The following is a 20,785-nucleotide window of genomic DNA, read 5'->3' as shown; positions in this document are numbered from 1 at the left end:
CATGCATAATTAGACATAATTGATAACCCAAAGATCATTTTGGTTTGGGAATGTATTATGTGATTTTTTTGAAGGGGCGTGGAGGACATCAGTCAGTTTTATTCTTCCTTCATTTTCTTTCATGATGTTTTCCTTAGGCAGGCCATTAATATTTGTCTTCATTCTCTGAGCTCATGCCAGCTGCCCAGAGGAGAGAATGGGAGCAAACTTAAAATTTTGGCATCTGTTTTGTCAAAGATGGGTCTTTAGCCATATGGATTCCAACCTTCTGAAGTGTTTAGAAATACCTCAGGCATCCAGAGGTTATAGAAACCTTAATAGGAGTCAGAGGTTGTCATATGTGTCCAGATTGCTGGCAAGTGAGACCTAATTTTTTTTTTTTATATATATACATTTATTTATTTAATTTATTTATTTTTGGCTGCATCGGGTCTTCATTGCTGGGAGCGGGCTTTCTCTAGTGCGGCGAGCAGGGGCTGCTTTCGTTGCAGTGCATGGGCCTCTCATTGCGGTGGCTTCTCTTGTTGCGGGGCATGGGCTCTAGGCATGCAGGCTTCAGTAGTTGTGGCGTGTAGGCTCAGTAGTTGTGGCGCACGGGCTTAGTTGCTCCGCGGCATGTGGGATCTTCCCGGACCAGGGCTCGAACCCGTGTCCCCTGCATTGGCAGGTGGATTCTTAACCACTGCGCCACCAGGGAAGCCCAGAGACCTAACGTTTTTAACATACTGATCCTGCTATAGTTATCTAAAAAGTAGACATCTTGAAAAATATTGCAGCCTTTAACTTACTCTTAGAAATCTGTGCCAAGAAATAAATATAGGCACTCAGAAAAATGTATTTATATATGCATATATACACCCTCACATATAAGCTGAAGAAAGAGCTACATCAGTGAGTCAGCAAGAAGTTGTCACATATAGACTATGGCTTCTGGTGGGAAGTACCAATTGTCACTCGGTATCTGTGGCGGATTGTTTTCAGGACTGCCCTCACCCCCAAATCCACGGATGCTCAAATCCCTTATATAAAATCGTGTAGTATTTACATATAACCTACATGCATCCCCTCTGCATATTTTAAGTCATCTCGAGATTACTTATAATACCTAATATGTTATAAATGCTATGTAAGTTGTTGTAAATACAGTGTAAGTGCTATGTCAATAGTGTGCATCAAATTCAAGTTTTGCTTCTGGAACTTTCTGGAATTTCTATTTACGGAATATTTTGATCCGCAGTTGGTTGAATCCATGGATGTGGAACCAGTGGATACGGAGGACTAACTGTATCTCTACCCAGGGATCATTTTCTCATTCTACTTTTCCTTTTGCCTTTCTGATGGCCACATCCACCCCCATTTGTGTGACTATTCATGTGCAACATCTGGGATGCAATTTGAAATAGATCTTATGTTAAGATACTGTTCTGGTTTCAACCCTTTTGAAGTGTATTGCCCTTTCCCACTTCCTGCAGTTGTGTCTCAACACTATTATTGATACAGGCATACCTCGTTTTATTGAGCATTCTTTTATTGCTCTTTGCAGAAATTGCATCTTTTTACAAATTGAAAGTTTGTGGCAACCCTGCTTCAAGCAAGTCTATCAGCACCATTTTTCCAACAGATTTGCTCACTCTGTGTCCCTGTCTCACATTTTGGTAATTCTCAACATATTTCAAACTTTTTCATTATTGTTACATTTGTTATGATGGTGACCTGCGATCAGTGATCTTTGGTGTTACTACTACAACTCGCTGAAGGCTCAGATGATGGTTAGCATTTTTTAGCAGTAAAGTATTTTAAAATTAACATTTTTTTTTTAGACATAGTGCTACAGCACTTAATAGACTACAGTGCAGTGTAAACATAAGTTGTATATGCACTGGGAAACCAAAAAAGTTGTGTGACTTGCTTTATTGTGATGGTGTGGATCCGATCTCACAGTATCTCTGAGGTATGCCTGTGTTCTCCATTGGTTGTTGACCTGGACCACTTACTTTGGGAGGGATGCATTTTTCTTAATTTTTGCAATTTTCAGTATAGTCCTTTCTGTCATTTTTAGTTTTTTTGGTGACCCTTCTCTTTTAAGAATTTTCTTCTCCATATTTTCAGTTGATTTCTATTTTCCTTTCATTTTAGTTGAATTCTTTTTTTTTTTTTAAATTTTATTATTTATTTATTTATTTATTTTTGGCTGTGTTGAGTCTTCGTTTCTGTGCGAGGGCTTTCTTTAGTTGTGGCGAGTGGGGGCCACTCTTCATCGCGGTGCGCGGGCCTCTCACTATCTCGGCCTCTCTTGTTGCAGAGCACAGGCTCCAGATGCACAGGCTCAGTAATTGTGGCTCACGGACCTAGTTGCTCCGCGGCATGTGGGATCCTCCCAGACCAGGGCTCGAACCTGTGTCCCCTGCATTGGCAGGCAGATTCTCAACCACTGCGCCACCAGGGAAGCCCTAGTTGAATTCTTAAAATATAATTTTGGTAATTATTTTTTTATTTTTCAAGAGGCATTATAGAAGAGTAGTTAAGAGCCTATGTATTGGAACCAGACTGCCTGGGTTTGAGTCCCAGCTTATCACTTAGTAACCAGTGGGACCACTGTCTATCAAATGTGCATAACCCTACCTTGTAGGGTTGTTATGAAGATTACATAAGCTGATACATGTGAAGTTCCCAAAATAATACCTGGCACATAGTAAACATTTAGTAAATATTAGTTATTATTATCTTAGCTACAACAAAATATTTGTTCTTATGTAGCATCATTGCAATTTCTTCATAATGGTTCAGCATTTTCAGTAAGATAAAGGTCAAATTACCTTCAATAAATTATGCACATCCATACAATGGAATATTATGTAACCATTTAAAGATGAGATGGATCTACATATACTGACCAGAGAGTTACTAATGATATTTTTTAGATGATAATTTGCAGTTCCACAATCATATAAGAATTTAATGTTTAAAAACTGTGTTATATAAAGACATGTCTTTGTAAACTTTAGAAAATATTGGAAAAAGTATATACCTTAGATGAATGGATGGAAAAGAAACTTGAGCTTTTGAACTTCCATTTTATATGATTTTAAAAGTGGGATTATTGAAAAAAACACACTTTTTATGCATTTCAGTATTTTCAAAATATTAGAACAAAACTTTCTTTGCTTGTGTTGGATAGACATTCTAATTAAAGTCTGTGCACTTATAGCTTTTAGGAAAAAACAGATTTCTAAGAGTAAAGGTAATGCACGTAATGAGTCAAGAGACAAAATAATAATACCTTCTTTGTGTTGATGGATGAAAAAGAATTATGCCCACTTGCACACAGGGGTACACTGGTGTGTGCACACAGCGTTAACATGACTGCGTTACTCGGGAGAAATGACAGGAATTCTCACAAGGTAAAATGAAGAAAAATAAGGCAAAAGAGACGGGATAGGAGAAATATGTGTACATACATATATTCCTAGAGTGGTGGTTTTCACGTGTGAATAATAGTTGCAAAATAAATAATAATGTATTCACTAACATTTGAGTGCTCACTGGGTGTTAAGCAGTGTTCTAAGTGCTTATAGTATTATTTTACTGTTACATTTGCTTGTGAATTTATATGCCCAGAAAGTGTGTGGAATAGTGTACATATTTTCACATATTTGTGGTTGAGTGTACAACCCCTGATCTGTCAGTCTACCACAAGCCTACTGAAAAAACAATGAGCTCTGGAGTTCTTTTAAAAGGTAGGTTATTTTTCTCATTTCTGATACTCTTAATTCCCTTGAGAAGTTCTACTTGCTGCATAAAACCAAGAACCCTGATTTGCATATCTTTGTGGTTGGTTGCTATAAAGCCAATATTTAAATTTCTCTGAGGTCTCTTTTAGTGCCTGGTATCACAGGATGAGGATCTTGTCAGGAGGGTGAATATATATGTGGCTCTTGGTCTGGTGCATTTTGTGACAAAGGAATTCCCCTTTGAATTGCCTGCTCCCCTGAAGCCCCTGGAGCCTCTGGCTCAAGCAGCGCAGTCGGTCTGTGCAGTGTCTCTGACGTCACCAGTGTATGCATAAGCCCTGCTATTGTCTTACTGCTATAACAGGGCTGGGGATTGCAGTATCCGCTGTTGCTGCTGCTCGCAGTCTTGCCCCTGCTGCTACCTAGTCCTGCCTCCCTGCATCCCAGAAGAGCCACGTCGGCCTGCCTTTCCGTATTGGATTTTCCAAAACAGCTCTTCGGTTTTTGGTGCTGTAGGAGACCTTGCTTTTCAATCACACGGGAGAACACTGGAGCTTGTAAGAGGAGAATCTGGCAGCTGGACACAGCTTGGACTGCATTGTCTGTCTTCACGACCTCTGCTGTGTAGCAGCTCATCTCTCCACTCTCACACGTACACTCTCCTCGATTTTTCTTCCTTCCTTTTTTTCCTTTCTTCTAATCTTTTAAAAGCAGCCTCTGGAGCCAGCCATGTTTGGCACTGAATCTTCATGTAAGTAAATGGATCTCACTTTGCTGTTTAGAAATCTGTTTGCTGTCATGGTTTCATTGGCTTGGAGTTCATATCACTTTGCCTTAGGTCATTAACAGCTTTTGTATTTTGGCTCTAATTACAAAGAAATTGGTCTCAGGGAAGGGACTCCCCCTTATCTGGGTTATTCATCCTTAAGGCCAGGGATGTCAGTGTGGTCAAAACCAGGCCTCCAAGAGGGAGGGGAGGAAGACAGGAATTGGGGCAGCCTCCCCAGAACGTGTTAATTGATGGGATCAAGTCTGTCACTGATCTATTGTTGTGGGTTCTATAATGGTCCTAAACCCTAAAATAGATACTGGAGGATCTGAGATGATAGTGTTTATTAAAAAGGAAAAAAGGGCTTACATTTTTTATCTAAAAGGAGAATGGGGGTATCATTATATCCTCTTCTTCCATATTTTTACAGAAACATAGGAGTAGATATTATATGTAGATTTAAAGAATAAGAAATAAGCTTTATTTTTAAAGATGGATTTTTTTTTTTTTTTTTTTTTTTTACACAATGGCTTCAATTTTGATATGCTGGCTAGTGCCACAGTCCAGCAGCATTGTATCTGTCTTAAAACTTATACAATGAAATTGCTTTGGTGCAGAGCAGGCCCTGCACAAGGGGCTGGGCTGGATGGCACTTGTAGACAGCTAAAACGGGTATTTGAAAAATGATGACCAGCCTAAGTAATGAGGATTATTTAATGCTGGATGTAGAATAGTATAACTTGTCGATGCAGTTATACAGGCTCTGCAGAATATTTTGTCATTATCCATAAGCAAAGGTGACAGTTAAGAATTTCTAAAGAGACTCAACCTGCTGACCTAGAACATTAAACATTGGCAAGACACTATCTTTGTGGGGAGAGGGGTTTAGGGTAGGAATTTAGGAAACACATTTCTGATGAATATATAATCCAACCTTTTCTTTCTGATCTCAGGTGATCAGTGTGACTATTTGTGCATAGCTGATGATTATTCCAGAATAGTAGTATTTCAAGAGAGCTAATAATCCTCAGTTCTTTTGTTTCTTGATTGGCTTTTTTAAAGGGTGGATTATTTTTGTTGTTTTACCTAGAAGCTTCCCATTTCTGAAATTACCACACTGCATTATCAAGGTCAAGATAGAATAACAATGAGATGTAATGTCCCATTCAGCACGTGGCAATTTTATTTTCTAATAATTTAAAAATGTTTTTTGAATTCACTTAATGATACATTTGGAATTATTGTCACCCAAGAAATAGAAACAGATTATTTAGTGGCAAAGACCTTCCAGTTTCATTTCAGTCATGGAATTTTGTTTATGTAGGAACCTAGGTATAGATAGAAATATTTATCTACTAAAGGAAAATTAGTCTTATTACTTTGTTTAGCTGAAAATGGAAGTTGAAACTCAGTGTGGGACTCTTTGGGTTCTTGGCATAGGGACTCTAGCATTGTGTGGCCAGGTTTACCAAGCAGACATGTTGACTTTCTTGATCATTAAACCTGATCTTTTGATAATATCACACATGTGCTATGTGCTCTGTTTGAAAACTGCTGGTTGCTTTTGGTCTCCATAGCTACCAAATTACTGTACAGGTAGAATACCATTCAGAAGACAGAACATCATCATGTAGGTTTTGGGCATTTTTTGACTTTACTGAGTATTAAATTTTGTTTCCTGCTTATCCCTAGAAGACCATAGATAGATTTGTACTGTCAGTGGTTGTAAAGTGTTGAGAATGGACTGCTTTCTTTAGATAAGGAGATTCCTTAAATCTGTACTCAGAGTTAAGACAATTGTATTTTCTTTGTGTTTTGAGGCATAGCTTTTCTAGACCTATAATGTCCATCTTTTGGAGGCTATTTTATAGGCTGAGACTATCTGTATTTGGAATATTCTGAAAAATAGTCACATTAAAAGTTCTAATTAGTTCAGAAGGGATCTTCCAAACCACCTAGGATATTCTTACTAAACTTTTACAATAAATACTTGTTTAGCCATCTACTCGATGTACAGTGCTGTGCTAGATCCTGGAAAGGTCTGGTTTTTTTTTCTAACATATTCTGATTTCATGATTCTTATCCTTGATTTCTGGTTGCAGTACCTTACTTGTATTGGATGCTTTTACTTTTTAAATTGAGGTATAGTTTACATACAATAAAATGCGTAAGTCAAAGTGTGTAGCTCATTGAATTTTTGCCTATGTTTACACCTATGGAACCACTACCCAGTTTGAGATACAGAACATTTCTATTACTCCAGAAAGTTTCCTTGTGATGACCCTTCCCAGTCAATTTTACTTCTCCTCCTCACCAAAAGGTAATCACTATTCTGAATTCTTTTGACATAGTCACTTGTACATGGCTCTTTAAAATTTTCTTTCTCTCCTCCTTGCTCTTTGCTTATAAGAGAAGGAAATGTCAGTAGAAATGTCCACGTCTTCATTTTCAAGTACTGGATTGATTAAGTTGACTTTTTGTTTCAGACCTTTGAGGTCAGGAATTTGAGGTAACCTGGGTATCACATTATAACATGTTTTGTCTCACTGAAAATAGTATTGCTTAATTTAAATGCCAAAAAAGCACCCGCCTCTTCCATACACACACACACACACACACACATACACACACACATACATACACAAAAGAGCCTTAAAAATGACAAAAAATTTACCTTGTTTATCAAAGTTAAAAAAAATTTACCCTTGTTTATCAAAGTTAAAACTTACATAGTTATGGCAACAAAATTAATAACTGCTTTGTCTGACCTCGTTTCAGTGAATACCTTCTTTTTCAAAAAATTTTATTTATTTATTTATTTATTTAGGCTGTGTTGGGTCTTTGTTGCTGCACGCGGGCTTTCTTTAGTTGTGGCGAGTGGGGTCTACTCTTCATTGCAGTGCATGGGTTTCTCACTGTGGTGGCTTCTCTTGTTGCAGAGCATGGGCTCTAGGCGTGTGGGCTGCAGTAGTTGTGGCACTTGGGCTCAGTAGTTGTGGCTCGTGAGCTCTAGAGCGCAGGCTCAGTAGTTGTGGCGCACGGGCTTAGTTGCTCCACGGCATGTGGGATCTTCCTGGACCAGGGCTTGAACCTGTGTCCCCTGCATTGGCAGGCGGATTCTTAACCACTGCGCCACCAGGGAAGGCCCAGTGAATATCTGCTTAATTCACTTTAGAATAACTCCAACAGTGCCAGTCACATTTTTTTCTCAGTGTATCTGAATCTCCCATAGTTGTGTAAATTGGGCACAATCTATTTTCAGCCCACTTTTAAATGGAAGTGTTCTATGTTATGTGTAGATTAATCATTAGTACAAAGCAGGAAGTATAGCTTCTGTAACTCTGTTACCATCTTGATGTATTTCACCGAGCTTTTCCTTTACTGAAATTTCCCATGTCTAAAAATGGGAGAAGTAAGTCTGCTGTTTATCTGCTTTGAGGAAATGCAATTTTAGTCTGTGATCAAAATAATTTAGGTTTAAGAAGAAAGTACTAAAAATAAAGTTTTGTGAGGGGAGTGGTCTTTAAAATGCATATTTTAGGTACTTAATGATAGTTCATATTTTAAAATTGATAAATTGAATTCTATAAAAATTAAAAAATTTTCATTTCCTCTTAAAATTTTATAAATGGAGAAAAATTTCATCTTTTCTTTTTGTGGAGTAAGGAACACTGGTTTTGTACTGCATCCTTCCTCATAAAGCCAGTTATTCTCCAAAGAGTAAATACTTCAAGTACTTGGGCGTTTATTCAATTAGCGTTTATCTTGCTCGGTCCTCCTCCTGTTTCCCCTCCTATGTTTAACTTTTTCAGGCCTCAAGGGTACCATTTAAGATGTGCTGTGGTGGGAATTGTGCCCTGGTCTAACAAATTGTGTCTTCCAAAGCACCTACCAGTGAAGAGAGCAACATCTTACCTTTTCAGAAAGTGTGCCCTTGGGGCAAATAGTGTCATTTAATCCCTCCTCTCAACATTTTGTTATAGTCGTGATATATTAGAAAGAACATCTAGTGTTATCTCGAAAGGGAAAAAGAAATCACCGAAGTCCGAACAGAGCAGTAGTATTTTGTGAGCTTAGTGGTGATGGGGAAATGGTGGACCTGTGTGTCAGAGTGTCAGTTCTCTTTAGCTCTGGTGTGGCTGGCCCACAAGTCTTCCCTGCCATTCTCTGCATGCCCACATCACCTTCAGTAGGCAGCTAGATGCTGGAAAGGATTTGGGGCATGGGTGATGCCCCATGCAGTTTTCTTTGATGGGCACCAAAAGTGCAGCTGTTGCTTTCTTTTTTTTTAAAATAAATTTATTTATTTGGCTGTGTTGGGTCTTCATTGCTGCACGCGGACTTTAGTTGCAGTGAGCGGGGGCTACTCTTCGTTGTGGTGCCTGGGCTTCTTATTGCAGTGGCTTCTCTTGTTGCAGAGCACGGGCTCTAGGCACGTGGGCTTCAGCAGTTGTGGCACGTGGGCTCAGTAGTTGTGGTGCACGGGCTTAGTTGCTCTGTGGCATGTGGGATCTTCCCAGACTAGGGCTGGAACCTGTGTCCCCTGCTTTGGCAGGCAGATTCTTTTTTTTTTTTTTTTTTAAGAGTCTGTGCTATCTTTTTTTTTTTTTTTTGCTGCGTTGGGTCTTCGTTGCTGTGCGCGAGCTTTCTCTAGCTGCGGGCAAGCGGGGGCTACTCTTCGTTGCGGTGCGCGGGCTTCTCATTGCAGTGGCTTCTCGTTGCGGAGCACAGGTTCTAGGCGCGTGGGCTTCATTAGTTGCAGCACGCGGGCTCAGTAGTTGTGGCTCACAGGCTCTAGAGCACAGGCTCAGTAGTTGTGGCTCACGGGCTTAGTTGCTCCGCGACATGTGGGATCTTCCCGGACCAGGGCTCGAACCTGTGTCCTCTGCGTTGGCAGGCAGATTTTTACTGTGCCACCAGGGACGCTCCGGCAGGCAGATTCTTAACCACTGTGCTACCAGGGACGTCCCAACAGCTGTTGCTTTTTATTTTCATTACTGATGAATGCATTAATTTGGAACTGACAGCTTCTCAGTTTTAATAGTGAGTATGGTACCATGTTTCTAAGAACAATGTAATTATCTCAAATTTTGAGCCATTATGTGGGAGATAGTAAAATGAATATACCCTAGCAATATTAGGTCACCAAGAAACTGTATAATTAAATGGGCATCTCTTTGATAGAGAAATAAATGAGTCACACTCCCTTTGTATGTGCATTTCAGGGCCATTCTTGACAACCAATCATACGTGAGATTAAACTTAGGTCTATTGTTTTGGTGTAATTTTTGTGAGTTGGTTGAGATGTTAACAGCAACTGTGGTCATTCAAAAATGGCTATTCACAACTGGAGTATTTTGCAATATAAACCCTAGTTCTTGTTAAATAATTGTATGAGACTGCTGTTTTTGCTGTCAAATGTATGTTTGACATTTTAGTACTATATCTCCCCCGCTTTATTAGTTTTTGTCATATGAAACTAGGTAATTTAGAAACAGCCATTTTCCTTTCCTACGTCTTTAATCTGGCTGTTAGTATTTAGCTGTATTGAATTTTAGATGCTTTCATCTTACTTAAAATACAAATACTTAAATATACACCCAAAAACTTACCTCTAATTCTGCACTCAGAACATTGAATGAAAGAAAAAATATTATTGCATGACTTTAGATAAATAGAAACCACAGACTGCTAAAGTCACAAATAAGGAAAAATAATTATAGATCACTGGGATTTACACTGGGACATGGTCATACAGGAGGCTGGGAAGTTAAAGCTCATATAACACTTTTGACTTATCTTACTATATTATTGTCTTTTCTTTCCTTCTGACAATGTGAGTTCTGATGTGAAATTTCCTTTTGGGTTTCTTGCCTGTTAACAGTTGACATCATAATTTTTAGTATCAAGGGAATATTTTAAACTAAATAAAGATAGGACTTTTTTTTCCTTCTGGGTATTTATATACTAATTCTACTAGTGCAGAAATGGGGTAAAAATACCCAGTGGTTATTTTAAAATTCTCAGATTATTTATTTTCACTTGAGTATTGGTTTCCCTAATTGTTAGTTTGGTTTGTTCAGCAGAAATTACATATGAGTTTTCAGTGATCTGTTGTTTTCATTGTCACAATGGACCAGATTTATATCCTGTATAAACCGTGTGGAGTCTATGGGGAAAAATTACCATATATGGAAACTTTCCTTATAGAATCCCCATGGAGTTAGTTACACAGGATGTGAATAGAATTGTTATGGATTCTGAGTTGCAAAAGTCACTGATAATGTGTATTTTGAACATTAATCGTAGTCATCACATTAAATTATGTTCAAATACTGTTAAATTTTCAGTACAAGACCATATGGGACACAAGAATATGAATTGTATGGTCATTTTTAAATTGTTTTTTGAAGCGTATTTATATCCCACCATTTTTTTCCTAATAAGTGTAAAACATTCATTAACAGCACATTTGCTGTGCTGGAGTAGTAAATTGTAATATTTTCTCTATAGAGATTTTGCTTTTATTAATAATGGATTCAGTTAACTGTGAACTGAAGGACCAAGATATAGTTTAATACGTGTTGTAGAAATGGCAGCAACCACGTGCCAGATACAGTGACTAAGTGCAGAGACTCTGGTGCTTGATTGCCTGGATGCAAATCACGGCTTTACCACGTTCTACCAGGGTTTGGCCGTCTACCATCTAAGCTCTTGGGGCCCAAAATGTGGCTTATCCGATGACCTCTTGATGTTAGGGAAATCTGCCTTTTTGGGCCAGGACATCTGCACCAGGGTAAGGCTTATCAAGGGTCACTGTGGAGATTAGACTCTGGCAGTGGGAAAGACTGGCTGAAGAAAGGGAAATCTCACTTCCTAAGACTGGGGGGAAGTTCCATCACGGGGATGTTTGAAGGGACCCAGTAGGAGATCTGAAGGGAGGAGACTGCATGAAACTGATGAAATAGGTCAGGGTTGGCAAATGCCCAGCATATTTCTCACTACTGGTCATCCCTGTGGCAGACATCACTAACTGGTCACAGCACTTTTATAGAATTGCCTTAAGCCATAAAGGGTTGAAATGTTTTCCTCTTAAAACACTTATCTGTGCAAGTGTTTTCCACATTAGTGTGAACAATAGTCACATGAATAAATATTTAAATAAACTTGAAAACAATTATTGAATTAAGAAAAAAAATTAGGAATCTTAAGTGTTCCAGTAATATCCCTTTTTATATAAAATAAACATACCATTCTCTGTTACATTGTGATTCTCAGTAATATCAAAATAATTCAGAGCTGCTACTCTCGTTTTTTTTTTTTTTTTGAATTTTTTTTTTCTTTATTTTTTTGGCCGTATCGGGTCTTAGTTGTGGCATGCGGGATCTTTCATTGCATCGCGCAGGCTTCTCTCTAGTTGTGGTGCTCGGGCTACTCTCTCTAGTTGTGGCGTGCGGGTTTTCTCTCCCTAGTTGTGTCAGGCGGGCTTAGTTGCTCCGTGGCATGTGGGATCTTAGTTCCCCGACCAGGGATTGAACCGGCATCCCCTGCATTGAAAGACGGATTCTTTACCATTGGACCACCAGGGAAGTCCCCGCTACTCTCTTTTGAATGAAATTTACACCAATTGAAGACATATCCCCAGAGTGTAGCAGCATACCTAACATATACACTAAGCACTCATTCTTTGAAATTTGAATCTGCTGTGGCTTAAGGTAATATTGAAAATATGATGTATGGGCTTTATAGGGGATTGATACTCAGTTTAATTAAATTTTCCGGGCTAAGGAGTTTATCACACATAACTGGCACATATCAGAAATATGTCAGTGGACAACTCTTACCTGTCACCGTTCAGGCAGGAGTAGGTGACAATATGGACTTTTATTATTAACCCCAAATTTGTTAGAGGTAAACTGCCATTTACTGATACTTTGCTATGTACTGTTAACTTGACTACATCTCATCTAAGTTCACTTATCACTTTTTAAAGATATTTAAGTAAAAATAACGAGGAATTATAATCATCAGTTCATTTACAGCATGAAAACCGAGAATTGTTTCTTTGCCCATCCTGATGTAATTTTAGGAATGAGAAAAATTATGTTCCATTTCTTTGTGAGAATTTCAGACTAAGACTCAGGCTTATTGGCATGCTTTGGGGAACAGTGAGTCTGTTTGGGATGCATACAGATTAGGAAACTGCAGTGACTCCATTAGAGTATTGTTTACTACTTCCTTTATCCACGGCTACTTCTAGAACACCTAGGCTTAGCGGGAGGCTTTGGTAGGGTTTGGCCTGGTGATACGCGTGGATAGTCCACGCATGGGCTTGACTCAGAAGTCTGGAATTTCTTACCTGAAACTTTCCTAGATTTGTTTTAGTATAATGGTGTTTCAGTTGTCTTTTGCTATATAACAAACTACCCCAAAATATAGTAACTTAAAATAAGCATTTATTATTATATTTCACAGTTCTGCAGATTGACTGATTGACTGGAGCCACTGGTGGTTCTTATGTAGAGTCTCTAATGTGGTTGCAGTCAGATGTCTCCTGGGCTGCAGTCATCTGAAGGCTCATCTGAGCTGGAGGGCCAGGATAGCTCTCCCACATGGATATCAGTTGAGGCTGGCTGTTGACTTGAGGCTCAGCTGAGGTTGTAGGCAGGAATGCCTATTCTTGGTTTCTCTGTGAGGTTCAAGCTTCTCACATCATGGTGCTAGGTTCTCAGAGGAAGCATCCTGTGACATAGCATCCAAGAGACCTAGGAGGAAGCTGCAAGGTTTCTTATGACCTGGTCTTGGAAGTCTTAGAAGTCACTTCCACCATATTATATTGGCCATGCAAGTCACTAAGATGAGCCCAGATTCAAAGGGAAGGGAATTGGACTCCTCCTCTTGGTGAGGGAGTGGCAAGAGTGTATTGTAGAAGAGCAAGTAGAATGGAAAATATCTTAGTGGCCATCGTTGGAAAATACACTTTGTCACAAGTAGTTTCCAAACTCTACTCCATGAAGTTGGTGCTTCAGGGATGTGTAAATCAGGGGTCTGCAAACTTTTTCTGTAAAGAGCCAGATAGTGAATATTTTAAACTTGTGGCCCATTCAGTCTCTTTTGCAGCTACTCAACTCTGCCATTGTAGCACAAAAGAAGCCATAGACAAATGAGTGTGGCTGTGTTCCAATAAACCTTTATTTATGGATGTGGAAATTTGAATTTTATATAATTTTCACATGTCAAAAAATATTCTTCTTCTTTCGTTGTTGTTTTTTTTTTCAACTCTTTTAAAATGCAAAAAAACATTCTTAGATCAAGGGCCATACAAAACCAGGTGGTAGGCAGGCTTTAGTCCATGCACCTTAGTTTGCTGACCCCTGCTCTTAATATTTGATTTGAATTTCATTTTTAATTGCTAAAAAACCTAAAAGAACAACAGATACATTCACATATTAAAAATAACTAATTTTGATATGTGGGGAACTACTGATAGATGAACTTAGGTTCTCATTGGTTGACTTTATTATTAAATATTATAAATTTGAACTTATAAATGTATGTCAGTTTTACATATTGGGCTCTGGCATAATATTCTGTTTGAAAAAAGGTTGTGTTAAAAATGACTGAAAAAAATAGAACAAAGAAACAAAATCACAGGACATTTGAAGGCTTAATTTCTAGTCTGTTCTCAGAATAACACTAGGTAAGACAGACTATGGAGAACTTCTGTTTGATTCAATTTCACAAACATTTATGGGATGCAGAGGAATAGCATGTGATAAGAGATAAGAGGGCAAAAAGCTTTCAAAAAATTTAAAGTTCAACTGGATATGGGGGGTGAGGCAGTGAGAGGAGAACAGAGAGGGTTATGATATTAAAACGATATGTTTCTCTTTCAGTTAAGGCAGTGTAAATGAGATTATTTTTGACACAGGTACCCATGAATCAAAGAAAAAATTGGATGTCATTGGAATTGGCATTATATAATGGGCAGAATATGACAAGGGAAACCAACTTTTTCTTTAAATTTTATTGGAGAGCAATATACATATGATAAAATTATCCATTTTTAAAAGTATATCCATTTAAAATGTACAGTTTGATGAATTTTGGCAAATGTGTACCTATGTGTAACCATCATTATCAGTACAATCAAGATATAGAACATATCCGTCACCCACAAAATTACCTTGTGCCACTTTGCAGTGTATCTCCATGTTTCTAGAATTTCATATAAATGGGATCATACAATGTATACTTGTTTCATTCAGCATAATGTTTTCAGTCATGTTGTTGTGGCTAGTGGTAGTTCATTTCTTTTTATTACTAAGTAGTAGAAAAAATACATAGTTGGCTCAGCCATTTGCCTGTTGATACTGACTTGTTTCCTGTTTTTGGTTCTTATGAACAAAGCTGATGTAATTACTCATGTTTAATTCTCTGTGTGGACATATGTTTTCATTTTTCTTGGGTAAGGACCTAGAAATGCAATTATTGAGAAATTGCCAAGCTGTATTCCGAAATGGTTATACTTTTTTGCATTCCCATCAGCAATGTGTGGGAGTTCAGTTGCTTTATATCTTGTCAACACTTGATATTGTCAGTCTCTTTAATTTTAGCTAGTCTAATGAGTGTGTAGTGGTATACTGTGATTTTAACTTACACTTCCCTCATCAGTAAAGATGTTGAACATCTTTTCACGCACTTATTGACCATTGGTATATCTTCACTGATGAAGTGTCTGTTCAAATACTTTGACTTATAATTGAATTTTAAGAGTTCTTCATATATTTTGATACGATCTTTTTAAAGACATATGTCTTGATAATATTTCTTATAGACTATAGCTTTTTGTTTTCTTAATGATGTTAAGTTTTTAATTTTCATAAAATACAGTTTTTCAGTGTCTTGTGTCCTATATAAATTTTTTTCCTAACCTAAGGTCGTAAAGGTTTTTCTCCCAAACGTTTTATATGTTTTGTTTCTATGTGTACTATGATCCATTTTCAGTAAATTTTTGTGTATAGTGTGAGGTAATGATGGACATTTATTTTTTTTCCACCAAAATTCAGTTGTTCCAGCACCATTTCTTGAAAAGACAATCCTTTCCCCATTGAATTGGCAACTTTATCAAAAATCAATTGTCTCTCTATTTTATTCCAGAGATCTCTGTGTTTATCCTTAGGCCATGGTATTATAGTCTTGATTGCTACAGATTTATGATTCCTTTTGAAATCAAGTAGTGTAAGCACTCCAGTTCTGTTCTTTTTCAAAATTGTTTTGGCTATACTTGATTCTTTCATACCCATAGAAATTTTAAAATTTGCTTGTCAATTTCTACAAAAAGTCCTACTGGTATTTTGATTGAGAGTGTTTAATCTATAAAGCAGTTTGGGAGGAGTTGACGGTTTAACAATTTTGAGTCTTCCAGTTCATGAACATGGTATATCCGTCCTTTCATTTAAGTCTTCTTTAGTTTCTCCCAGCAATGGTAAAATGAGTTATGAAATTAAAAGAATAGTTGGGGTTTCTTTTTTTCACTGCTAAAAGAATACTTATCTGGAGTAGAGTAACTTACCTCACGCACTGAATATTTGTTTCTAGGGAAAGTATAGTAAAATGTAAAAGTTGGTGGTATTAGTAAAATCTCATTAATTCAAATTTGGAGGACTTGCTTGAACTTGTGAAAAGTCTTAAATAGCCTGAAGAATGAGACTTTACTAAACAAATGTTGTCATGTAGAAGTCTTTGGGGGGAGATATTTTAGCAAATAGATAAGCAGAGTTTGTATGTTTATGTAAAATGCTATTTTTACAGCTATTTTAAAACATTTGCTCTCTCAACATGATAAACTACTTCTTTCTTCCTCTTGTTTGTTATCTTAGGAAATCACTTTCTTATATTTTAGAAGTAAATTTACTCCAGTTTTTGCCTAAATATTCACATTTCTTTAATTAGAAGGATCTGAACTTACAAATTTTTATATTTAGAAACAGGATCCCTCTTCTTATGAAACTGGTCCTATAGTCCTACTGGGTTACCAGTCTTTTTAAGAGTTTATTAAATCTATTGATCCTTATGATTTCAAGAGATTTGAAGCCAACCTCTCTCTAAAAATACATTCAGGATGGCATTTGTCACCTTTAAAAATTAAATTGAATTTGAATTGACTTTATTTTTTTAAGAATGTTTTCTAATTATTTGACACTAGTTGTGATAATTTCCAAAGTCTTCAAACTTCATGAAGCCAGATTTGATAGAGATTGAATTGACCTGACATAGCATATTATGTATATGCATTATAAATATGAATCAGTAAACATTTATCTAATGCCTAAAGCAAGTAACATCAAATCCCCCCACCCTTGTTTTAAGCAGCTTATAAAACAGCAGTTCTGTAATAACCCCCAGTTAACTAATGTAGTCTTTTGAAAACTATGGGGATGAATATACTTAATGGATTATGAGTTCATCTGTACTGACTTTCTCACCCTTTTTCTGAGTTGGTTCCAGGTAGCCCTACTATATTAGTTATTTTTGGTGTAAGTATATAGCACAATGCTTCAGAACCTGGGAGTTGAGACAGACAGACAAGGGGGCCTACTTTTACTCTGTAGCTGTGAGCATCTTATCTCAGCCTTAGTTTGTTCATCTGTAAAATGGGTATAATAGGTAACCTCATGAGAGTCTTACAATTCTTAAGTGAAATAGGTAGGTAGGGGGACAAGCCCTTAATGGCACATAAGCAATCAATAGTTTAATTATTTTTAAAGTTTTCCATACCAGAAATACTACATAGTATGTGTATATTGGTTATGAGATGGAGTATAATTGAGGGTAGAAATGGCAGCATCAGATGTATACAAGTTGGAAAGAATGAGAAAAAATAATTTTAAATGAAAAAGTTATTATTTGGTCCTTGCCATCTGGCAGCCTACATTCTCAGGGGACAGGATGAATGAAATATATATAAAATTCATGCATGTATACTTTATTTTAATATTGATTTGTAGAAACGTTTTCACACATATATAGTTACCTAAGATAAGTGTTCTTGCTTTTGTTTATATCCACAGTCTCCTCGCTTCTGGTATCATTCTCATGGGTTTCTGTAATAGTCACCTTAACTTGTCTTCTTAGCTCCCCTTCCACCATGCCTAGGTGATTTTTTTGCCTCTTTAAAAAAATTGAGATATAATTAACATACTATAAAATGCACAGATATTGTCTTCTATTCTATTAGTTTTGACAATTTTACATGCACCTATAAGCACCACCCAAGTAAGATATAGAGCATTTCTCATCACTTCAGAAAGTTCTCTTGTGCCTTTTCCAAATGGTTTCCCTCATCACTAGGCAGTCATTTTCTGATTTTTATGATTTAAGATTAGTTTTGCCTTGGAGTTAATGTATGTGGAATTACGCAATTTGTATTCTTTTATGTCAGCTAGCTTGCTGATCATGTTTTCCAATGGCCAACACCTGTTCAAAAACTCGATGACTCTGCTTTTTGAACTAAATATAAACTTCTTGCCCAGGTGTTCAAAGCTAGCCACCATACGGTTGCCACTTTCCTCTCCTGGCTTAACTCCCACTACTACTCTGTATTTATTATTTGCTTTTTCCTGAGTGCCTTTTCTCATGCAAAGCCTTCTATTTGGATCTTACCTCTATTTCCAGCTATTCAAATCTTAACCATTCTCTAACTCTTTGAAGTTCATCTCAGGTACCAGTTACTCTGTGAATTTTCCTGGTTCTCCTAATGTGATGGTTCTCAAGCACTTTTTTTTTTTTTTTTGAATCATCATCCCATGGTCATCATCATAGAAACTTCTTTTGCACACAGAACAATTATTCTCAACTTTTCCAACATCATCCTTCTCCTGTCCCCTGTCCCTCTAATCACTGCTCCCTACCAAAACTCATCCCACATTTTTGAATACCCTGTTGCACTTTTTAACGAAGGGTGCATGGTTCCTGGTTTACATGCTCTGGAATCTGACTTTTGAGGCTGAAATTCTCATTCTGTGCACTGTATGACCTTGGGTAGATTAACTACTCTGCACCTCAGTTTCTTCCTCTGTAAAATGGGGATATGTATCGCATACTATATCATGGGCTGTTGTGAGTTTTTAAATGCAATTAAATGCTTATTACTTAGTAAAGACTCAATAAATGTTACCTATTATTATTAGGTATTATCATATTGGAGTCTTTTATGTTATTGCTTTATACTTCCAATTGCATTGCATTTTCCCTGTGACTTGGGTGTATTCATCTTAGTGGCTATCTAACTAAACAATAATAGTAATTTGTCCATTTAATAGTTTTCTGTATGAAAGCTATGATGTGTTGGGAGATTTATTTAAAGACAGAATATTAGTGGTTCTGGGTTTTGTGCTTAATTCACCTAACACCTGTATTTATTTAATCTCATGTTTCAGAGTATCTTGCTTATTAAAGTAAACACAATAATGTCAGTATCCTTCTCTTTATTAAGGAAAATGTGAATGGAATTCATACCTTCGTAGTGGTACCATATTTTATCTTATCTCAAGCTTGATATTTAAGGAGAATCTTTTAAATACAAATAATCATTCCCTAATTTTTCTGATTTATATGTTTGTAGTTTTGTTTGTTAGATTTTCTTAAAGTCATGCATATCTATAGTTCTTTTTTTTTTTTAAAGCTTCATGATACTTTGATATAGATGCTGCAGCATGCTTTGCATTGATTAACCTCCATTTAAATGGATTAGTGACATTTGATAAAGTTTTCTCTTTTCTTTTTTTTTTTTTTTGGTCTGCATTGAGTCTTCATTGCTGCACGCAGGCTTTCTCTAGTTGCAGCGAGCGGGGACTACTCTTTGTTGCGGTGTGTGGGCTTCTCATTGCGGTGGCTTCTCTTGTTGCAGAACACGGGCTATAGGCGCACGGGCTTCAGTAGTTGTGGCATGTAGGCTCAGTAGTTGTGGCTCGCAGGCTCTAGAGTGCAGGCTCAGTAGTTGTGGCGCACGGGCTTAGTTGCTCCACGGCATGTAGGATCTTCCTGGACCAGGGCTCGAACCCGTGTCCCCTACATTGGCAGGCGGATTCTTAACCACTGCGCCACCAAGGAAGTCCCTTGGTAAACTTCTTGATGCTTAATTGGAATGCACAGAATTATCACTATTTAAGGAAGAATAGTAGGGAAATAAAAGACCTATGAGTTTACTTTTGGGTTTATTTCTTTTAGGTTTTATACTAGCATGTATCAGAGATGTTTTTGTTTGTGTAAGGGGGAACAGATAGCAGCATTACTACTCTCTGCAGTATTTGTGCATATCATGGAAGACTTTTACTGTGGTGTTGCAACATGCCTTGCTTCCCTTCAGGCTTTCACTAAGCAAATACAATCTGTGCGTACATTTGATTTCATGCAGAGGATTGGAGAGTTGGGTTTTTTAGGTATAAAATACCCAGGTCCCTGAGTCTTTGGGTCTTCATCGGCTGGGTACTCATCAGCTGCACACCTGACTATCATCCATTTGTTTTTAGTATTCAATTGACCTTTTCCAGGCTCTCTTGTTGAGGAAGTTGGAGTCTGCATAACACCAGCTGTGTGTGGTGTCAGAATGGAACAATAATTCAGGGATACAGAGTATGCGTCGCCTTTGTTTCCTGAAATTGTGCATTGATTCCTTTTGTCAGTAGAATATTTCAAATGAATGAAAGCAACATTTTCTATTTTTAGTTATTGGGGGAGGGGTATTTGCTTTAAAAAGCAAATAATTTGTCTGAAAATTCAAATTTTATTCAGTACATCTAATTTGCTTAAAGTAAAACACACATATATAGGAGAAATTTTAACTGTCTTCAATGTCATGGTTGTCAGACCCTTTCTCTTCACAGCCTTGATTATTTAAAGTTATTTTTTAGGCTTTTTCATTTTTAATAAAGGAACTATCTCCATTCTAACTACTTCTGCCAGCACGAGAACAGTTTTTTTTCATGAATATTTTCAGGAATTTTTCTATCTGACATTTTAAAGTGGATTAAAGTGGATTATGTTTATAGAGTTAATATTTCCTTTCCTTTGGCATTGAATGTACTATAATTTGTAGCTTCCAAAAATTAGGGTTAGTCTAGTTTTTTCTTCTTCCCCTGAGTACATTCTTTGTAGAATTTGTTAGTTCAGGATCTAATATGAATCAATAAATATTTTCTGCTAACTATTATGGATAACCAGATGATTGGGAATTCTTGAGCAGCATACAAAGAAATATATAGCTTTATGTGTACTTTATAAA

The 20,785-nt window shown here is 37.2% G+C and overlaps 1 protein-coding gene across 6 annotated transcripts in view; it reads left to right on the top strand.

Annotated features, from left to right (window-relative positions):
* Window positions 1–20,785, top strand: part of ST7 (suppression of tumorigenicity 7) — a 262,861-nt gene that overhangs the window by 57,561 nt on the left and 184,515 nt on the right. The window contains exon 1 of one of the 6 annotated variants that reach the window (XM_036863759.1): window positions 4,130–4,482. The exons of the other annotated variants lie outside the window; for them this stretch is intronic. Coding sequence (XP_036719654.1) covers window positions 4,461–4,482 — 22 coding nt within the window. The 5' untranslated portion in view covers window positions 4,130–4,460. Of the gene's footprint in view, window positions 1–4,129; window positions 4,483–20,785 lie in introns of those variants that run through there. 6 annotated transcript variants of the gene reach the window in all.

This window comes from Balaenoptera musculus, chromosome 9 (genome assembly GCF_009873245.2).
Source record: "Balaenoptera musculus isolate JJ_BM4_2016_0621 chromosome 9, mBalMus1.pri.v3, whole genome shotgun sequence".
In the NCBI taxonomy this organism is placed as follows: domain Eukaryota; kingdom Metazoa; phylum Chordata; class Mammalia; order Artiodactyla; family Balaenopteridae; genus Balaenoptera; species Balaenoptera musculus.
This window is presented reverse-complemented; position numbering and strand designations above follow the sequence as displayed.